The following is a 16,359-nucleotide window of genomic DNA, read 5'->3' on the forward strand; positions in this document are numbered from 1 at the left end:
ATCTGATAGAGACCGGCTTTAAATTGAGTAAAAGCTGACTGAGGATCTGATAGCGGGGATGACTGCGGTTTCAGGGCGGGACACTCATAGTCGCTGACTCAGCTGTTACTGTGGGAGTCGAAGCCTTTTTTACTCCGCTGTCACACGCTACAGGGATCTCAACTGTCTCAGTCAGCGCAATCTGTGTGTGTGTGTTTGTGTGTGTGTGTTGTCTTTTAGAACCCAACCTCTCTCTGGCAAAAGTGACCGGACAGGTAACATAACATCAAGAGTCTCTTCAACCCAAACTCCCCCCGTCTCCGTCCCCTTAATGTCTCATTAAACCTCTGTACCCTCGCGGTGATAGATGAGTCCTGTCGAGCCCAGCGTAGGGTAGAAATGCCCACTGGACGCACTGTACTGGCTGAGGATGGGGCTGACGTAGCCGAGTGAGGAGTGGGTGGGTGAAGAGGAGAGCACAGGGGGAGCTGGCCCTTGTGGTCCCCACTCTGGGCCACCTGAGTTGGGGGAGTAGCTACTAAAGCCTCCAGGTTGCGTGGGTCTGTGAGGCCCATCCAAAGGCAGGTTGATCTGCAGCGGCCTGCTCAGCCCGTCGCCTCCCACCTCCCCGGCTGGTCCGGCTGTCACGCCGGACATCTCGGACAAGAAGCTGCTGAGACAAGGCGCGGGGCCTGACGATGAAGGGGAGGGGATCCTGTCCGCCGTGGGAGACATGTTCAGGGCAGTTGAGTCCTTGGGGCTCCCCCGCTCGCTGTCACATGACTCTGGAGCCCCTGAGCCGCCGTCAGCGCCGGAGAGGGAATCGGACTTCCTCTTCCTTTTGCGACGGAAGTTTCCGTTGTCAAACATCTTTTCACAGTTTGGGTCGAGTGTCCAGTAGTTGCCCTTGCCTGTGGCGTAAGAATGTGGAGTTGGTGAGGTTCAGTTTACATTTTGAAAATGGCTTTAAACACACGCCAAGGAAACACTACAGCACATTCAACACAAACACGACGTGGAAATTAAGCGAATCACACAAGTCTTCCCTCATTAGAGAGAGATATTCAAAACAGAGCCAAAAACAGACCAAAAAGAAAATATTACCTGGATCATCCTCGTCTCTTGGCACTTTTTTGAAGCAGTCGTTGAGTGACAGGTTGTGTCTGATGGAGTTCTGCCAGCCAGCTTTGCTCTTGTTGTAGAAAGGGAAGTTGTCGGCCACATACTGATAGATCTGACTCAATGTCAGCCTCCTGTCCGGCGCTCCGTGGATAGCCATGGCGATGAGAGCGGAGTAGGAGTACGGTGGCCTGACCAGCTTCATCAGGTCTTCTTGCGAGGGGAGGGAGAACCAGCTCAGCTCTCCTCCCGGACCCCCAGCTCCGGCGGGACCCAGGTAAGGCCTCTGCATGCCGTAGTGCTGAGGGACAAAGGGGGGTCCGGGGTTACCGGGCGGCCCGGTGGTAGCCAGGTACGGCGGCGTGTTGATCCCGGAGCCGTTGAACCAGAGGTAAGGGTTCGGGGAGGAGGTGGCGTAGTCGCTCAGGTCGTAGGTGGTCGGAGTGGTGCGCTGCGGACTCGGCAGCGAGGGAGGAGGGTAGTAACAGTCACTGTACATGCTGAGCTCAGGCGGCTCCTGGCCAAGGCTGGGGAACTGCGGGCCGCACCGAGGAGGAGACTGTCCCTGGGCCTCAAACGTAGACATTGTGGAATCTATTCTTACCGTTCAGAGTCTTCCAAGTTGTAAGCTACTCTTCTCCACCCCTGTCTGGTCTGGTTGCCCTTGCTTTATGTCAAGATGTCACCTGTCTACCTGCTTTATCTGTCTCCTGGAAACTCCCCTTGTCTCGTTTGATTGGTTGTGTTCTCAGGTGAAAAGCCTGTTCCTGCTTTTCTCCTAGTTTTTTTTTTCCTGCTGTCAGCTGGTTCACTTCCTCCAGGGGTTTTGTTTACCCTCAATTAAATAATTTTCCACTCCAACATTGATTGAGTTCAGTCATTTCTTTGTGGATTATGATGTATATTTAAACAAAATTAAATAACTTAGATTTAAATGATACACTTAATCATTTTTTTTTTCTGTTTGCTAATCCTGGCCAGTTTAATAGGAGATACATTTAATAGGAGTTTAATAGGAGATAAATAAATAACCTTCTCCGACAGAACATTTCTCAAAACTCATGTTTTCTGATTTAAATATGGATACTATTTAGAGTTACATTCATATTAAATTGCATCAATATTTTCTATACAGCATTGCCACACTAAAGGAGTTAGCAAAAACATTTGCAATGGTCCCTTAGCTGTAGAAATATCAAAGGAATACAATGAAATTGGCTTTAGACTGCCACAATAATGGATTAATAACAGCATTACAGTGAGTTTAAATATTTTTGTTTATATAATTTTTGTTTTTAGAGTTTATACAGTATAATTTGAATATAATAGTATTCGAATATTATTTAGTCAATGCTGCAGGGGGCATTTCCTTTGTTAGCTATTTCCCCTGAGATATTTCCAAGATTCACAGATAAGGCTACCTTAAAATATAATTTTTGATAATGTTCTGAATTATTAAAAACACAGTGTAGTCTGCCTATAGTCAATGGCAGATTTTACACAACAAGTGTATGGGATAAGTATGGAAACCCATTTCTGCTACTGTGATAACACAATTAAGATCATGTACGTCATAATTATGACAACTATCTCATAATTTCAATTTATTTCATAATTATGATTTACAGGATCAAAATGTTTTTATCACAGTGGCAGAAATGGGCTTTCTTGGGAAAGCGTTTTGTGTGGTAAAAGTAATACCAAAAATAATAGGAAGTTACATCATCACGTGATGAAACGACGCGGCGCATTGCGTCGGTAATTTATTTTCTTGTGAAGTTAGCGCGAGCACTTTCTATTTCACACTAACTTAGCGAAGAAACGGCGCTCTATCGTAAGTTTTGCACATTTTAAAACAAGATAATAACTAATTAACCCCATAAACTAATTATTTAAAACACGTGTATTGTTTGTAGATGCCGCTGTTCCCTTTGACGGATGGAAATTCCGTCAGAATCGAGTTTTTAATTACATTTACATGCTGCTGACGCAACACCACAGCGCCGTGAGCTAGCTTAGCTAGCCTAGCTAACGTAAACTAACTGCGTGTTAGCGGAAGTTAGTTTTCGCGGAGACCCGTCTGCGTGACAGGCCAGCTGATAAAAACCAAAACGGCGGTTTGTAATTCAGATGGCCGATTCCTCTTCCATCCCCGAGCCGCTGCAGGACAGCAGCGACGACGTGCTGGAGCTGAACAAGGACTTGGAGAGGATTATAGAAGCCATTGAGAACATATCAGGTGTGTGAGTCTCATTGCAACACTCCGCTGTGGGAACTACACGTAACGTTACACTGTCTGGTCATAACTCAGGTTATCTGTGTGTTCTAGTGCAGCTCACTTGGATGGGTTACGACATGGTGGCGCTGCGGACCAGTCCCGAGCTGGGGACCTCCATGCGGAACCTGAGCGAGGCCTTTCATAGATGCCGCGCTATTATCTGTGGAGACCAAGTCCAGGATCCGCAGATGCTGAACTGATCTCGCTGCCACGAGCACGAGCACGACCCCTATTCAATGTGACGCCAGAGAGACGAGACCACGTGTCTGCTCTCTGACTGTTTGCGTTAAAAAAACAAAACAAAGATGTTTCATTCAGTGACTTACAGACTTATTGTTGTGTTTCTTAGATGTTTTAGTAAGTAGTCTAATGTGTTTAGCCTGTTCAATTTAATAATAAAGAACAAATTAAGTGAGAATGTATCTGTGGTGTTTTCTTTCCTTTCTTTTTTTTACATCGCCCGTGTCTGCCACCTACTTTTGAAATGTATTAAAGAGTAACTACCTAGATTTATCTCATGTCATAAATAAGTACCAACCGGTGGAATCTGTCAGCATTGTCCTTCAACCTTCTGGGCTGATTTAAAACAGTGGACGACGTGTTGAGCCATTTTCAACCTTAAAAATGCAGATTTTGTATAAGTGATGTCAATATTAACACTCACATTAATGCGTTTCATCTCACTGCCGTCATATGGCTCAGTTCACAGCTCAATGAATCACATTTTATGCTCACATTTTACTCGGAGATATTACACCAGCATTCAGAATTTAATTTCAAGTTTGTACGATTTTGTGTAGTATAATTTTAGTTGACATAGTCTTGCTTTGTTCTTATGCAATTCTTTTCCAGATGGAGAACACAGAGAAGAGCACAGATCAAGCTGCCTCAACTGCCTGCATTGATCTGGAAAACATACTGAGAGGGCTGGACTCCTTATCTCACTGCATGGATCAACTGGCATGTATGTTTGACTGTTCATCCCCGTCTGCTCCCTTTACACCTCCAACATGTCAGTAAGAATCAAATGATGCCAGTAGGACAACTTTAATTAATCGATTTGCAAATATGCAAAGTGCATGATGTAACCGTTATCCAAGATCTGAAAAGTGATAACCAAATCGGATTACTGCACACCAACTGCTGCTTGGCTTAGCCTTTCTTGTCGATGTCAGTGGTGCAGAGTTGCACGATGCTGATGGGCAGATAGGAGTAACGGAAAGATTTCCCATCCATTTGATGTGAGGCAGGATTTTGCAACTTCTTCTTTCTTTCTTTTTTATGCTGCTAGGGATAGACCGTTTTGGTCAAAGATATAGTACAGGTAGTTGTCAATCAACCTCTTTTTCGAGCGCTGTTGCCAGTTTCCGATTTGAAAATCTACTAAAAAGAAAAAGATCAAGTACTCATGCCATTTAGTTTTTCCGTGTTTTAATTGTTCCGTCTGTGAGGACCCCCTCTGTTTTTATTGTGAAACAATTTTGTTCATCAACACCACCCTCCAACATCAAACTCATTTAGTATGCACAGTGCAGCTCATTTTTCTCAGTTAATGCACAACATCTTCAAAACCTGGTTAGAATGAATGTGTAGAATAGATTTGGGAATAGATATAGATTTCTCATTGATCTCACACACAATTTACGTTGTTCGGGCAATGCACTTATGTTTGAGTAGCACATCTTTGTGTCGGATATGCAGTGAATACCAGTAGCACTTCATAATAACAGGATAAAGTAGAGAGTTTAACATTCAGGTACTTCCCTACTAACATCCTTGGAGTGGAACCTTATATATTTTGAAACGTGACTCTTGGACACCCTAGAACTGTGTTGACCTGAGGCACTTGTGAAACAAGGTTTTCTGGATTTGTTTTCTGCCTGCAGTGCGAACCCAGCTGAGGCAATGTGATCTGATCGTTTGTGTTGGCCACCCTGACAAGTTGGCGTTTCTGAAACTCCAAGAGGCGCTGAAGCAGCCGCAGTAGCCGCCAGCTCGACCTGAAACCGAGGCACGAAGAACAGAGGTAATGCTCTGAGAATATAGTTTAGTCAAATATACAAACCATTAGCCATGTAAAAAGCCTTTATTTTTCTCTCATTCTGTCCACTACAAACGAATAAAGTAACCAAAAGGAGGAGTTACACAACAATGACCTTTTGTGCTCGCAAAAACTGTGACATTTCTGCTCGGTTTGAACAGGCCACTCGTATGCATGCACACAAATTAGCATAGAGAGTCAGACGCAAACACCCACATTAGGCCTGGTGCTGGTGCTGGTCAGAGTCCCGCGGGGTGCAGCAGACAGCACTGGCTCTGCGCTTCAGCGCTCTGGTCTGTGGCATCAATGAGCTGCAGTGGGTTGTTTGTGTGATGGGTAATCATCTCCTTCACCCCAGGGAAACTCTACAGCATAGCAGCACACACACACACACACACACACACACACACACACACACAAAAAGATGACGGGGACCTTATGACACAGCGCGGCACAAGTCAGCATCAAACACTCCCGAGGCGAGCCACAAGATGTGAACTTTTCAGTTTATTTGGAGTGAACACAGACCAGCTTTCCCCTCCTCATTTTATCACTATTTAAAGGCGTCAGCATTTTCAGTTTACCATGGTCTTTTTGAGGCCAGTGCCGAGGGAGTAGTTGTTGCCTCGGTTCCGGATCATGATGTTGTAAACCTTGCCTTGTTTCAGCAGCATCAGGGTGTACGGGTGCTCAGTCGTGCCTTGTGAGCTGTCCCTCACCACAAATGCCCCGTCCTAAAAACACAAATATTACGGATCCAAACGGATACATACATTCAGTCAGTTTAATATTGCAAATACGATCCTGGTCAATTTCAGCTGCATGTTTGTGTATATGTGTGTCTGTGCTCCAGAGAGAGGAGGGTGAGACAGTGAGACGCAGCACCTGACCTTGTTCACCTCTCTGAGGGCGACTTCTGCTTGATGTCTGGTCACCTTTCCTCCATACCAGCTGGGATCCAAACCCTGGATGCAACATAACCATAAAAAGACAGTCATAGTAAGGACTAAACAAACCAACTCCTCCTCCTCATCATTTCTCTTTCGCGGTGTGACAGAAATGTGTTTTACATTATTGTTGTTGTTAAAGAAATGTAACAGATATTACCCAGCCTAGTGAATAAAGAGCAAATCTCCTGAGTTGAGAGCAGACATAAGGGTCCCACCATTGTGTTCTTTTTTTACAACAACGCCATCTGCTGTTTCCCTAGTGAAATGACTGTGCCGTTGCACAGAAAAGCTCCCACTTGATATCATTTGTGCTCACTAGTTAGAACAGTTTTTGGAAGTCATGGCTCGATTGTGATACCACATGTGCTTCTCACCTTACTTTGTCCTGGCTTTGAGTTGTTAACCGTAGCGCGCTGTGTTGACGTTGGAGGAACAGGAATGGGTTTATTTGCTCTGGGAGTGGGGAGATGAAATGGAGCATCATTGGAAAAATAAATAAATAGTTGCATTACCTAGAGTGACAGGCTTGCTAGACTCATACATTGTTATGCTGGGCCTACCTGACTCTCGGTTTAGGGACGTTGCTCGTGGATGAGCCAGGAGCCTTGACAGCGTCGCCCACTTGTGGACATGATGGATAGTGCAAAACAGAAATGTGACGAGATCACAACATTTGGCTGTTCAACCGATGCAACCTCCCCAAACCGTATATAATAAACAGCACATACTTGATTTCGTCAGGTCTGTCTGGGATGGGCCAGATGGTCCAGGCTTCCTGCTCCTGTCGATATGCAGATTGGGCTGGCCGGCTGTTGTGTGGGATGGGACAACACGTTTCACAGAAGGATTAGTTCATGAACATCATCATCATCATCATCATCATCATCATCATCATCATCAATAGGTCAGGTGATTGTGGAGTCTGTAGATGTACAGTCACCTGGTGCTTTGAAAGGTCTCTGAGGCGTCTGGTTCCTTCTTGGCGGACAAAGCGATGCAGGCTTTGAGGTCCTATTAGCAGGCGTTTGCTCATGAACAAGATCTGCTCACATGCATATACACAAGGGTTTTAACTTAGGCCTGCGGGAAATGTGATCACCAAATCTGCATTTAAAACGAAAAGGCAGGAGCTATGCTGATGTGTTTTCAAATGTGATTGCATTTTATTTGCGCACAGCGCCGTTGTTGCAGTTGCTTTCTGTCACCTCGGCAGTGGCTGTCCTGAAGTTGACTCACGCTGGGAGGTCGAAATGGCTTCATTATTTCTGGAGAGGAAGGGCTCTTGGTGCTCATTTCATAGTCCTCGTCGCTGTCTTGTTGCTCAGCCGTCTGTGGATCAGTCAAAGCACAGATGTAGTTGTCTTCCTGTAGGCCTTCATTGTCGTTATCACTTTCACTGTCCTGCCACACATACACACACACACACACACACACACAGCCCAGACATGTGAGCTATTGCTTGTGTTATGCGTCACTTAATTTGATTAACTTGCTGTGACGTATCATTAAAAGCAGCGTATTACTTACAAACTCATCCGACTCCCAGTCTTCTTCCTCCTGTACAAGTACTGTTGGGAAATAAATGAATGGTATCATCAGGCCTCAGGAAAGATGGCTTTATGATATCAGTGGCATCGTCGAACCCAAAGTGTCCTTTACCTGGTTTTGGGTACTTTTGTGCCTTCGATCTGCACAGAAAATGAGAATGTTATGCATTGTTGTTGTGTTACTGTTTCACATTCGGTATGAGCTGTAAAATTAGATCTGTTTTCTTACTTTTGAACAAAGGAAAGAAGACCTTTGGGCTCCTTGTTGATATCCTTGTTGATATCACTTTGAATCTTAGCAACTAATCTATGAAGATACAATCACGATCATTTGTTAAGCAATATTTTTGGTGGGAAATACTGTTTGTTGTCAATTAAATTAATATTTTCAGTCGGACTTACGGGACATAAAGGCTGGGGAACGCTTGAAGGTCGCACATAGTCATTTCCTGGATGACGTAGATTTGAAAGAAGATTAAGCATTTAATTGAGCATTTCAGAATGGTAAATGCGTGTAACGGCCTGCAGACATGTAGGCTTACCATGAACTTTGCTCCACTTATGTTGGCCTTCATCACTAATTTGTCACAGTCGGATAACTTTAGCTGAGAAGACGTCACAGATGACTTTTAGAGCAGGAAAATACGCTTTAACAGTATGTCTGGAGTTATATAATTGCCTTGAAATATCATAGTAGCTCAGTCTTCAAGGTCCACATTTTAGGTTTAGTGTTATAAAATGTACTGCATCAAATTGTGGTGAAAGATATATCTAAAAAATGTATTATGGACTTCTGTTTGCATTACTCAAGCAACATATTTGCATGCATTGTTATGGTTTCATACTTATTGTACATAGTTTTGTACTGTACAAGTTATTGGCAGATTATGGAACTACAGTCCTGGACTTGTTACCGAAGATATGAAAACATTTTATTTCAACCTCGAGCTGCCCTTTTGATACTCACCCTCCTCATGTAGTCGGCCAGACTTTGGGGACTCCATCCCAGCACCTCCACTTTAGAGGGATCGTTGTTGAAACTCATGCTCTTCTCCTGCACGTATCCCGTCAACTTGAAAATGAAGAATTTAATCGACAGCTTTTCGTTTTGCAGTGGTCTCACAAAACTGTTGCTCTTAAAGTCTTCAACAAACTCAACCTCTTTAAAATAAACGTTAAATATGACCTCTCTAGCCTTTTAGATAAGCATCTTCTTCCTTGCCTGTCATGTGAAAGAATGAAGTAGAAATGTCTCTGTGGTTTTAAAGCACTTATAAATTATATCTGTATTTCCTTTCCTAAACATAGAGCCTGCTGATTTCCTGTTACACAACTACATACGCTACCACATGCTTGTAGCTGCATACGGTGGTTTTTCTTTTGTTTGTGCTAACTTGTGTGTCTGATTGTTGACCGAGCAACTGGATCTTAATGTGAGATGCAGATTTCTCAAACATTTTTAAGTCTGGTTCGATCTAAATAGACTCACGCCTAACGGGGATTTAACGTCGACATACTCTTCTAAATAGTTGGATTCATATGCGTTATGGTCAATGTTGCTGCTTAGAGATATGAGTCGTGTTGTGATCTCATGCATGCTTTTTACTCAATAATTCATAACAAGGCTAGTTGAAGGCCACGTCAGGTCTTGAATCCCGGCCACAGCCTGCGTCAGGCCTCTTGGTATCTCACACCCAGGTGAGAGAGGAGGGCGGCAGAGAGGAGGAATGATCAATCATGCTCAGATCCCCCTCGACCCCCAGGCATGTCTGGGTGAATACATGAGTCCTCCTGGGGGGTCTCTGTGGGAGATCGACCCCCCCCCTCCCTGGTTTTCCTCCTCTGTCCTGATTGGGAAACATACCTCCCCATTGAAAGACACGATTCTGCCACTGTGGAGGAGGCATGAAATAGAGTACAATTATACAGCACCAGATGCAACACTTTTAAACAAGGTTTTGAATCACTGTCAGATGATATTCAGTTAATGTGGTTGTTTTTTTACAACATGTTTGAAAGAATCTCTCAAAACAGGATATATAATCTCCTACACTTTGGTTAATCAGCAAGCTTGTAACGCGCAGCCAAGCAACAGCATCATATGGCCCAATATGGAACCAATAATGCACTCAGCGGAGAGCAGAGAGAAGGGGCGGAGCGGGTAGGACTTCCAGTGGGGGAAACCTTCATTAACGCACAGCAGGACGGCATGGGAAATCCAGGACATCCCCAGAAGCAAACAGACAAATGGGAAGGATGGGAGGGAGGGTTTAGGTCTGTGAGAGTGTTACTTGTTCCTTCAACAGTCAGGTTTCTTTTGGGCTTTTTAAGTGTTTCAGTGTTTCTAAAACTGTTTGTGTGATTTCTTTTATCAGTGACTCTGAGCCAATATGCTAATTTGCATCTTAATTAGTCAGATATGAATTCACATAGCAGCAATTTGACTCTGTTTTTGTTTCTCTCAATGTGCATGCATGGGAGTAGAACTGCAGCTATAACAAGGCCAGCTATACAGTGTGTGTTTACAACAATGAACAACAGCATACAATGTCTATAAGTTAGACGGTTTCTATTGCCTGTGAACATACAGCAGCACAATGGTGCATGCTGGAATAAATGCTGAGCAACCAATGTAACAGGTTACTGTATGACGTATGGATACATGTGTATGCAGTACGTACAGCTGCTTAGATTTCTGTTTGGCATGCAGAGACATGTACATTTCACAAAAAACAGTGTGCATATAGATGTTTATACTTTTAGTGTGGACTCCATTGACTTCCATGTTGCCATCTAAAGTGACACCAGTCGATCAACTGTTTAAAGATCATCCATGCTGCAAGTTCTAGATGTATCTCCTGCTTGAACTGGTCTGTAAATGTAGTGGAACAGCCTTGATTGTCTCACCCCCACCCCCACACCCCCAGGCATGGACCCCCTCACGAAGGTAATATCCATGCCATCACTCATTTAGCTGAGGCAGTGGCAGATTTATGACACGTCCAGCTGAGAGGAAGATTTTTGGAGATACAGGGGGGGGTATAGGAGAGAAGGAGCCAAATGAATGGCTCTTTAGACACAGAGAGGCCGGTGGGCGGAGACCAGGCTCCTCTCGGGCCTAATTACTTGCAAATTATAAGATTAGAAATTAACTTGCTTTCAAGGTGGAATCTTGAGTTTATAATCATTTATCTCATTTATAACTTGCATGTCTCACTCACAATGTGACCCACTTTGCTGAGAAGCACGAGTTTGGTTACAATCTGTTTGCCCTCACAGCTTTGATGTATTGTGATACATTTGCATCGCCTGCGGTATGTGACAAAGACTAGTATAGGCCGCGGTGTCACGGATTATCAAGCCAAATAGTACCTTCTAGCGAAGGAAATACTTCTTTTTTTTTGTCTTTCAAAAGCCTTGCTGCTCTTTGAATGGCATCAATACACATCGACATCAAAGTGATAGTGGATCAATGCCGGATCAACACCTTGGTTAGGTGCGAACTGCACCATGTTATCCATGTAATCCTCTGTTAAGTGTATTCGCTCCATTCTTATTCTAATAGACGCCTGTGTGCCCTGTCATAAAATCCATTGACCCCTTGGATTTACAAGGTAAAGAAAAACTGACTGAAGTGAGAAGGCTTCATTTATAACTTTTATTTTAATTAAACACATTCTTCATAAATAGACACTCAAGTATTTATACAATGAGACGTGAAAAGTGCAAAGAGACATTTAACATCTTTAACATGGGTCATTACTTAACAGACTTTACTGTGATGCAGACAGGTAATAGATCCATAAACACATATATACATATATTTATCTTCACTTGGGTCCTCGGTATCTCCATCTGAAGCCGTTCCCATCCGCTCCTTCCCTCCTGGCGCACACGTGTTTGACTATGACCTGGGAGCAGTCGTCGCAGTTCACCGTGCAGCACCAGTGGAATTTGCAGTTGCAGCTGCTCACCACATCTGTGCGCCTCTCCTCCACCCTCAGGCCGCATTCGTGACACAACCTGCGGCAGCTGCGCCTCTCCCACGGGGTCAGTCCGTGTCCGTGCTGCACGCACTCCCGGCCCTCGGTGCCGTACAGCCCCATGCTGGTGTTCCTCCTGCAGTAGTCCGGGGAGTCCTCCAGGTAGATGAGCTCCGTCTGCGCGACGCCGCCGAACGCGTCCACCACTGCGCCCCGGTTGTCCGCGCTGTTGCCGGCGCGCATGCGCCTTTTGTCGACGTCCAGTTTCTGGGCTTGGTTGTGCTTACTCTTGAGGTAGTTGCCGATTTCTCTGAAGTCGGACAGCTGCGTCCAGCAGGTTTGGACACTGCAGCTCTCGGACATGCCGTGACATCTGCAGATGCGCTTCATCGTTGCCTTCACAGCCTGTTGGAAACCTGGGAAAGTTAACCACTGGTAACCACTTATGTGCAGTAACGTGCAGATGCATGCTTGTGGCGTGAACAGAACTTACCAGACGCCCGGCCGCGTTGTTGTGCAGGTTGACAGCAGCCCTGGAGTCCTGCCCTGTCTCCTGCGCGTCCACGTACTGTTTAGAAATGCTCTCCCCGAAATCCACGTTGTCGCTGCAGCCACCCCACAGCCAGCCACGACCGCCTGCACACAACATGCAACTTAAATCAGGTCACCAAAGTTTGTAAATAATATACATTGTATGTGCACAGCATGCATGTAGATATCATATTATAATCTGGGTAATATGTTTTTACTTAGAAGCTCACCGATTTTCCCGTTCTTGGAGACATCGCAGCCGCAGTTGTCGAGGTCTCCCAGACTGCAGTTCCTGGTCAGAGTGTACATGACCCCCGCTGCACTAATGGCGTGGACGAAAGAAGTCTCTTTGGTGGCTGTTGATAAGAGAAAAAGAGGCAATCGCGTTTTATGTAAGCGGATATAAAACAATAAAGTGTGCCTTTATGTTGTTACAAACAAATCAAATGTTCAAGCAACATGTATGGAACATTAATATATCATATGCCCGCATATTTTAATACTGTTCCCAATGCACTCTGTGTATGAAGTCCTATGTTATTGTATATCCTTGGCACACTTTACGCATACACATTACGCATGCCATTTTAGGACCTGCGTCCGTAACTCAATAATTACATTTTATTTACAATCGCAACGTACCGCGTTTGAGTTCTTTGAGCTGAGTGGCGGAGTCGGGACAGTTCCATCTATCCCACGCAAACTGGTGTTTGCACTCGTCGATCCCACTCTGCGCGCCCCCCTGCACGCTCCTTCCGTAGGTCAGGTAGGCCTGCAGGAGAGGCAATGGCATTGTGTTGGCCCGATTCACATTCACAGAACGTTATCCAAAACGTGCATAGGGTAATTACCTACCTTGGGTCCCGTCATAAGAAAGTTACTTGCCACCCTGAGGGGAAGATGGAGGATAAAGAATGAGACCAAGGTTGACACACACACACACACACACACACACACACACACACACACACACACACACACACACACACACACACACACACACACACACACACACACACACATATAATATATCAGTAAACAGTGTGTAGTCTCTTACCAAGCATGTCCCGGACACGTTTTGTATAAAAGAGGCAGGAGCCAAAAAAATGCATGCACCATTTTCACTTATATACAGTCGCCCCTCAAAGTAGAGCTCTATTTGGCCCCGCGCGCTGCAACTTTCTCTTTTATTTGAATGAAGAACAAATGGAACTCTTGTTCTTTGTCTCCGAGGGTCCGATCCAGCTGATTGGCTGACGAGTTTAGGAAACGCCTCATGGCGCACATCAAAGGATGGCATTAGGCAACAGTTTATCTTCTTCCTCAGGGCTGTGTGACACCAGGAGCCCAATATACAAAACACTACCCCGGACAAATCAGTTTGAGTCATGCGTATTGTAGAAAAAATATTTATTTGGTAACATTTTCAATGAATAAAAACACATATAACATATTAGACAATGTTCAGACTTCACAGAAGACAGACGCAACCAAACGAGTGCGTGGACAAGACTTTGGTAAAAATATATACAGGATCAAATCAATAAGATCAAGTGCGTTAAACGGCTTCAGGCGGCGCGGTAAAACCAACATTCTTATTCTACAGAATAATGCTTATTGATGTCCACAATGCTGTCGGCAATGCAAAGTGATGGAGATAGTCTCTCTCTGCAACAAACGGAAATCAGTGCCCTCGCGCACGGTGCCGGCGCTTCGTTTTATTGTGTGGTTTCCTCCCCCCTTCTTTACGCGCACAGTAATATTTGGTCACCACGCTCCTGCATTTGTCGCACCTCACCGTGCAGCACCAGTGGAATTTGCAGTTGCAGCTACTGACGACCTCGATGCGCTTCTCCACCACTCTGAGGCCGCACTCGTGGCACAGCCTGCGGCAGCTCTTCCTCTCCCACTGGGACACGTTCTTGTTGTTCCCCTTCAGACACTCCCGCCCCTCGGTGCCCGGGAATCCCAGGCTCCGGTTCTTGACGCAGTAGTCCGGGGAGTCCTCCAGGTAAATGAGCGCCGTGCGAGCGATGCTCCGGAACGCGTGCGCGATGGCCCCTCGGTTGTCCGCGCTGTTCCCAGCCCGCGCCGGCTTCTTGTCCATCTCCAGCTTCTTCGCGTGCTCGTGCTTCATCTTCAGGTAGTTGCCCACCTCTCGGAAGTCGGCCAGCTGCATCCAGCAGGTTTGGATGCTGCAGCTCCCAGACACTCCGTGGCACTTGCATGCTTTCCTCATGGTAGCTTTGATGGCCTGCCAAAGAGAGCGAGAGTGTTAGAAATGAAATTAGCAAACCGACATGACTTTCTCCTTTTTGGATTTGAACCCATGCGTAAATGCCCCCGCCAAAAGACATAACTTTTCCTCTCCCAATACATGTTTACATTTGACAACATTGCCCATATAAAAAAGCGATAACAAACAGTTACCAACAAATATTACATTCATATCTCACCAGTCTGCCTGCCTCGTTGTTATGCAGGTTGACTGCTGCGCGCGAGTCTTGCCCACCTTCCAGCGCGTCCACAAACTGTTTGGAGATCTTCTCTCCAAACGCCACGTTATCACTGCAGCCTCCCCAAATCCACCCCACGCCACCTGCGGATTCAAAAATGCACATTCAGTTCTCAGAACAAAAGGCTTCACGCAATACACGTTTAAATAGACCTGACGTGTCTATTAAACAGCCATGTCTATTATATGTGCAAATCATATAAATGTACCTGTCTGTCTAATTCTGGAGTCATCACAGCCGCAGTTGTCAAAGTCTCCCATGCTGCAGTTCTTGGTGAGCGTGTACATCACTCCTGCCGCGCTGATGGCATGGACAAAAGACGTCTCCCTCGTGGCTACGATAATAACAAAAAACAGAAAGGTTTTAGTTTGTGATTCTAATTTGGGTTCATACATGCGCAAAGGCTGTACTCGAATACTGTGCGTAAAATGTGCGTAAACCGTGCGTAAAGGCAGTGAATAGGGCTTGCATAAGGTAATACTGTTGGGCACGTTTGGTGTTTTATAAATGTGGTTCCAGCACGTTACTGAAGTGCTTGTTTGTGTCCCTCCTCTCTCATCCTCTACGCGGTGGAGGAATTAACTTTGCGCAAAAGCGCTTCAGCCAAGCTGACAGTTACTGGAACAGCACTCCACCCCACTGCTGCAAAGTCAAGCATATGATACAGACATATGGATAATAATATCTTACCGCTTCGAAGGCCGTTGTGTGTGGACAATTGGAGTGTGTTTTCCGGGCAGTTCCACTTCTCCAATGCAAACTGGTGTTTACACTCATACATCCCACTCTGTGCGCCCACTTGCACACTACCGGCATAGGTGAGAAAAGCCTTGAGAGAGGAAAAAATAAATAAAAGAGAAACGTTAGTCATTACTGCAATATCACAAATATGTGTTTTCATTACCAAGTCATCTAAAAGAGATCGTATGCGCCTCCACACATGCAGAGATGGATCGAGCAAAACATTTACCTTCGGTCCAGTCATGAGGAAATTATTCACCGTCCTATAAGGAAGAAAACAGGACAGCCACGTTAATCCAAGGTTACTGACAAACACACATCACACTGTGGTATTCTAAACGAATGCATCCAAAAAGTTAGCGACGTACCAAGCTAATGCAAACGGAACATGACAGCACATGGACAGCACCACGGTGGGGAGGAGATGCAGAGGTCCCATAACAGCTGTATTCCCAACGGACGACTGACTGGGTGTTTGTATCGCAGGCGCGAGTGAGTGCCAAGAGCGAGAGAGAGAGGAAGGGCAACTAAAGTTGGAGCCAGACTCCTCGCTGATGATATTTATATGTTCCTGCCCCCATTGATTGACAGATTTGTCCCGCAGGTAACGTTTCACTGTGAAAATGCGTCGACGACGACATTGATCGCCGCGTCCGACAGACAAATGGGAGCCG

General features: G+C 45.3%; 5 protein-coding genes across 6 annotated transcripts; 1 reads left to right on the top strand and 4 right to left on the bottom strand.

Annotated features, from left to right (window-relative positions):
• Nucleotides 1-318: 318 nt before the first annotated feature.
• foxi3b (forkhead box I3b) lies at nt 319-1,684 on the bottom strand (the record flags this gene model as incomplete). Its single annotated transcript, XM_079229052.1, has 2 exons — nt 319-890; nt 1,084-1,684. The coding sequence occupies 2 exons, from the start codon at nt 1,682-1,684 to the stop codon at nt 319-321; spliced, it is 1,173 nt and encodes a 390-aa protein (XP_079085178.1).
• Nucleotides 1,685-3,228: 1,544 nt separating this feature from the next.
• On the top strand, nt 3,229-3,753 carry syce3 (synaptonemal complex central element protein 3; the record flags this gene model as incomplete). Of its 2 annotated transcripts, none has more annotated exons than XM_079228989.1 (2): nt 3,229-3,337; nt 3,428-3,753. In XM_079228989.1, the coding sequence occupies 2 exons, from the start codon at nt 3,229-3,231 to the stop codon at nt 3,574-3,576; spliced, it is 258 nt and encodes an 85-aa protein (XP_079085115.1). In that variant the 3' UTR covers nt 3,577-3,753. The 2 variants fall into 2 exon arrangements, 1 of the variants encoding a protein (XP_079085115.1); XR_013771125.1 differs by having other exon boundaries at nt 3,261-3,337; nt 3,433-3,539.
• Nucleotides 3,754-5,656: 1,903 nt separating this feature from the next.
• Nucleotides 5,657-8,959, bottom strand: lcp2b (lymphocyte cytosolic protein 2b; the record flags this gene model as incomplete). Its single annotated transcript, XM_079228865.1, has 7 exons — nt 5,657-5,782; nt 6,002-6,151; nt 6,308-6,382; nt 7,308-7,409; nt 7,604-7,696; nt 8,457-8,519; nt 8,882-8,959. The coding sequence occupies 7 exons, from the start codon at nt 8,957-8,959 to the stop codon at nt 5,657-5,659; spliced, it is 687 nt and encodes a 228-aa protein (XP_079084991.1).
• Nucleotides 8,960-11,744: 2,785 nt separating this feature from the next.
• On the bottom strand, nt 11,745-13,547 carry LOC306746001 (protein Wnt-8a-like; the record flags this gene model as incomplete). Its single annotated transcript, XM_079228866.1, has 6 exons — nt 11,745-12,302; nt 12,391-12,533; nt 12,659-12,784; nt 13,071-13,200; nt 13,284-13,317; nt 13,486-13,547. The coding sequence occupies 6 exons, from the start codon at nt 13,545-13,547 to the stop codon at nt 11,745-11,747; spliced, it is 1,053 nt and encodes a 350-aa protein (XP_079084992.1).
• A 565-nt stretch (nt 13,548-14,112) lies between these two features.
• LOC306746002 (protein Wnt-8a-like) lies at nt 14,113-16,124 on the bottom strand (the record flags this gene model as incomplete). Its single annotated transcript, XM_079228867.1, has 6 exons — nt 14,113-14,682; nt 14,885-15,027; nt 15,153-15,278; nt 15,635-15,773; nt 15,915-15,948; nt 16,054-16,124. 6 exons carry the CDS (start codon nt 16,122-16,124, stop codon nt 14,113-14,115), a joined length of 1,083 nt encoding a protein of 360 aa, XP_079084993.1.
• Nucleotides 16,125-16,359: the final 235 nt, after the last annotated feature.

This window comes from Taurulus bubalis (assembly GCF_910589615.1).
Source record: "Taurulus bubalis genome assembly, chromosome: 13".
NCBI lineage: Eukaryota > Metazoa > Chordata > Actinopteri > Perciformes > Cottidae > Taurulus > Taurulus bubalis.